At 38.4% G+C, this 4760-nt stretch overlaps 1 protein-coding gene across 1 annotated transcript; it reads left to right on the forward strand.

Moving 5' to 3' along the window:
- The first annotated feature begins 1117 nt into the window (after window positions 1-1117).
- On the forward strand, window positions 1118-3240 carry LOC107740629 (major histocompatibility complex class I-related gene protein). Its single transcript, XM_016553109.1, has 6 exons — window positions 1118-1302; window positions 2031-2303; window positions 2513-2689; window positions 2762-2874; window positions 2978-2999; window positions 3107-3240. Exons 1-6 carry the CDS (start codon window positions 1122-1124, stop codon window positions 3142-3144), a joined length of 804 nt encoding a protein of 267 aa, XP_016408595.1. The 5' UTR covers window positions 1118-1121; the 3' UTR covers window positions 3145-3240.
- Window positions 3241-4760: the final 1520 nt, after the last annotated feature.

Consider the following 4760-nt stretch of genomic DNA (forward strand, 5'->3'; position numbering starts at 1 on the left):
CCAAAGACAGAACAGTTAGCATGTTTTGCTCAAACTTTCGCCATGGCATTAGAGCTGGTACACCGTTGTCGCTTGCGAAATCAAAATGATGGTGCCTTGAGTGGAAGTTTACAGATTAAGGGGTGGTAATATTATAATGAGATCCCTTTGCCATCTCACTAGGGGAGCGAAATCAGACACGCTTGTTTTCTCAGAGGCTTGCAGAAAAAGGCTTACCAAAACAAAGTTACTGGGTTAATCTTCTTCACGTTTCCTTGGTTGGTAGATGCACCAGGGACCTGATTATAGCACTTAAAACATGGAAAAGTCAGATTTTCATGATATGTCACCTTTAAGGCTGATGTGCGATTCTGTCAAATTTTTGCAGCAAAAACGTTCCATGTTCCGCCATTTCCTGTTTTTAAAATGAAAGCATATTTTAAATATATTTTAAACGACTTTAAGTAGTTTAATAGCAGACGCTGCACGTCTTTTAACAACAAAAATATATCTTAATTCAAACAGCGACAGGTTATTTGCTTCTCTTGGACGCGCCTGGGCTTTATTATGAAGCCGCTGGTCAGTCCTCAAGCAAATATAATAAACGCCATGCGAAACCTCTTTAATGCATCGATGCGGCACAGAGAGACATGCTTCGCTGTTTGTGTGTTCGCTGCAGTCGCAGGGTCCCGTGTGCCATGTGAGTCGTCCCGCACAGGACAGGGCTGGCTGAGCGCACAGGAGCGTGATGGGGGTGTGTCGACACCGAAAGCGGTCACCAGGCTGGTCCACGTGCGGGGGTGCTGTTATGACTCAGTCCTGAAGTGGAGCAGTAAAGTGGGCGTCGACCCGGCGAGGTCTACTTTCGTGGAAAGCGGGTAGCCTCGGTCATGCACTAATGTAAACATCTCAGAGGTCAGACTGAGGGAAACCAAAGCCGTGTAATTGGGTTGTCGCTCTATTTAAACGTGGATTCATACAGACACACACGTTCCATCCCTACTGCGTTCCCTTACGAAAATTAACCATGGTTTTACTACAAATAAAACCAAAAAACATGGTCTTGCCCTAGTTTAACCATGGTATTTGTAGTAAAACTGTGGTTATACAAATAATCAATCAATGAGTTCACTGCAGTTATTATGCTGGATGATATTGTCATCGGTCACTATAACGCAGATGAGAGAAGTTTTATCCCGGTGACGGTGCAAGAATCCGTTAATGTCACGGAGCAAATTACTATATCAACAGTCTTTAAAGGCATACACGAGGACATGAAAACCAAAGCATACTACTTAATTGATTACCTAAATTATACAAGAGGTAATTATTCTCTAATGGTCTTGCATTATTCTCTTGAGAGCATGAAAAGTAGCCTATTTTCATTCAGATCGGTTCATTGTGTATAGGGTACATGCAATCAAATCAAAAATGGGAATTCACTAGGATAAAAAAAAAAGGCTTTTAATTCTAAAATAATTGCTGTTAATTTAAACTTTCTACTCATCAAATAATCCTGAAAAAATGTATCACAGGTTTCATAAAAATATATTAAACAGCACAACTATTTTTAACACTGATGATAATTATAAGAAATGTTTCTTAAGCAGCAAATCAGAATATTGGAATGATTTCTGAAGGATCATGTGACACTGAAGACTGGAGTAATGATGCTGAAAATTCAGTTTTGCCATCACAGGAATAAATTGCATGTTTAAATATTCAAACAGAAAACAGTTACTTTAAATTGTAAAAAAATATATTTCACAATATTACTATTTATACTGTAATTTTCAATCAAACAAATGCAGCCTTAGTGAGCATAAAATACTTATTTAAAAAAAAATAAAAAAATCATACCCAAACCATTTAAATGGCAGATAACCTTATTGTTAGTGAACTGTTGTGACAGTGTCAGTCATTCTTAATGCCAGCAAAATGGAGTTCTGCTTTTTTGAAGTTCTCTGTGAACTGTGTGTGTTAATGTCATAACAGAATTGTGAATTCCATTCTTACGTATGTGTATCTGAGACTCTGTATTTCTTCCCAAGGCCTTCACGTGCAGCAGAGGCTGGTTGGATGTGAACTTCTCCGTGATGAGCCTGGCCGAATGATGACGCTGGAGGCCTTTAATGGCGAGAGTGGCTTTGAACGACGCTATAACGTTCAAGGAGACCAGCACACTGACTGGAAATGGCCTGTCATAAAGAGTAGGGCACAGCTGGAGTACGACGCGTGGCTCTATGCCCACTTTTACCGCCCCTTGTGCATTAGCCAGCTTAGGACATATCTAAAAAAGGAGCAGAAGCGTGTGATGGCAAAAGGTGAGTTAATGTAACCTCCAAAAATGTACTCTGTTTGGTTTGGAAAACATTAATGATGTGTTTCCTGCTCAGTGTGTTCACTCTTTCCTTGACAGTAAAGCCCAGAGTGAGAGTGATTAAACGCTATTGTAGGGAGGCAGGTGTAGTTCAGATGACCTGCCTGGCAACTGGTTTTTACCCACGTCACATTAATCTGACCCTGCTTCAAGATGGCCAGCCAGTTAATGAAGAGAGGATCACAGGAGGTGAACTGCTGCCCAACCCTGATGGAACCTATCAGATGAGGAAGAGTGTGGAACTCGGCGCCGAAGAACAAAGAGAAAGACACACCTACACTTGTACTGTAACTCACCTTAGCCTGGATAACAAGCTTGACATAAGTATAGGTATTGCAATGGCAATCTAATTTACACTAATATATATATATATATATATCAATAATATTTGTATATTTTTAGAACCTGGTCCTGATCCTGTTATTGTAGTTCCCTCTGTACTTCTATTGCTGTGTGTTTTTGGATTTCTGGCTGCCTTTAAAATATGGAGGAAGAGATATTCACAGCCTGAGCAGGTACACATACACTCACTATTTCACTAATACATCAGATTCACGTTATAAGACATAAGCTCTGCTGGCCAGGCTTCATAATTGTATTTCTGTCTTCATATTGCAGATCATCTACATACCTACCTCAGGTTTGTCCTGTAATCTGCTCAGATATATTTATGCATTTGTTATTAAGAAAGTTAAACATGTACTTTTACTAATGTGGATTTATTTTATTATTATTATTTTTCCTCAGCAGCTGATGACCAAACAACAGAACAACAGCGGATATGACATGTAAAGTGGCACCAAATTATCTGTTCACATTTACAGACTGGAAGCATTTTGTAAACTGACTGAACTGAAAAAACTTAAATCAGTATTTTTATTTTTATTATTTTTTTTAAATCTTAACATCTGTTAACATCCCGAGAAATTATTAAGTATTATTTAAATATATAATATATATATATAAACCATATTGAAACATATCCTTTCAAAAGAATGTGTTAATTACATGTATATTTGTACATTTATTTGACAGGTTGGCAAAATGACTTTTTATCACACACAGATTTGGTCTGTCATAGTATTGAATATTTCAGTATTTTTACAATATTTGTAAGTTTTACAAAAGTATGTTTTGGGTTTAAATAGGCTAGTAATTACAGCATGTATCTAACAGGTTTCCTCTAATGCCAAGTTTGTCTGAACACAGCTGTTTATGTTAGCATGGCTGTTTGCCAGATTGCATTGCCAGCAAATCAGCCACCAGAACTCCTCAGTATTTATTTAATCAGGTACTGTATATTTATGTAGCCTGTTTGTAAAACTGTTAGATCTTAAATAGTGTGCTAATAAACAAACATTTGTTATATTCTTCTGTGAATTCTTTATAAGTTCACGGTTCATGACCTTACTCACATTTACCGTAATGTTGCAATGCTTTTAAAACTTGAATGTTAATCTTCAGTCCATCTCTGCATGATGTCATAATGCAAACCTCAAAGTGCGCGCCACGAAATGTTCCGCAAGAGTCCAATCAGATTCCAAACGCACCGCGCATGCGCTGTGTGCGCAGATTCAAACGAAATCAGAAAGGGCGCCAAAGGAAGGCGATAGGTGAGTTCGGGCGGGGGTCAGGGAAATTTAAATAACATGTCGATGCAAAATGATGCGATATGCTTCGTTCAGTATTTAAATAAACAGCATGGTTGCATGACTTAAAATGGCGTCATCGCCCCTCAAGAGCAGACGAAGGGAACTGCTAAAATTATTGTCATTGTTTTTGCTGTATATCTAAAATGGTGGACGCTACCTGTGCCCACACGATAGCTCGTGTATGACTGGAGTTTAGCTATAGATAAAAAATAAAAAAAACTCCCAGTTGCATGCATGTAAACAGTGATCGGACGATGTCCTTCCTGAGACAGTAAATGCAATGCATCTCTAGGTACCAATGCACAGTCAACAGGTGGGAAGGGTACTTAAAGTTAGCTTAGCGTAGCCATAAACATTATTTTGGAAATCTGATCATACATAATGTTTCTATAAATGACATTTTTGCTCTTGGATTCATGTGCTTTCAAGTCTCAGAACACAGTTAAAGCATCATATATAAGCCATATCAGTATACCTACCTTTTAATTTTGCTTTACAACCAATTTCTCTTGTCAAATAAGATTACTTACATTACTAAGAAAAAATTAATGGTCAAATTCTGCAATAAAATTCAAGTTTTTGTGCTGTTCCCCCAGAATGGCTATAGAAAAGGGGCCTCAAGGACACACATTCAGCCTGTCACAAATCCTCCTCATCTATAGAGGTGGGTGTTGGTAAAACATCTCCAACTGGAGTAAGTCGCAATGACTATGCGATCCACCGTGTTCACGAGTGGAGGACACAGACTG

Source organism: Sinocyclocheilus rhinocerous, unplaced genomic scaffold, assembly GCF_001515625.1.
Source record: "Sinocyclocheilus rhinocerous isolate Xijiao unplaced genomic scaffold, SAMN03320098_v1.1 scaffold705, whole genome shotgun sequence".
Taxonomy (NCBI): Eukaryota; Metazoa; Chordata; class Actinopteri; order Cypriniformes; family Cyprinidae; genus Sinocyclocheilus; species Sinocyclocheilus rhinocerous.

Excerpts from the sequence above, each read along its gene's own strand:
- LOC107740629 (XM_016553109.1), top strand. The coding sequence starts at position 1,122 with ATGCTGGATGATATTGTCATCGGTCACTATAACGCAGATGAGAGAAGT. Across the intron at positions 1,303-2,030 it reads TTACCTAAATTATACAAGAG|GCCTTCACGTGCAGCAGAGG; the intron begins GTAATTATTCTC and ends TTTCTTCCCAAG. Across the intron at positions 3,000-3,106 it reads CATCTACATACCTACCTCAG|CAGCTGATGACCAAACAACA; the intron begins GTTTGTCCTGTA and ends ATTTTTCCTCAG.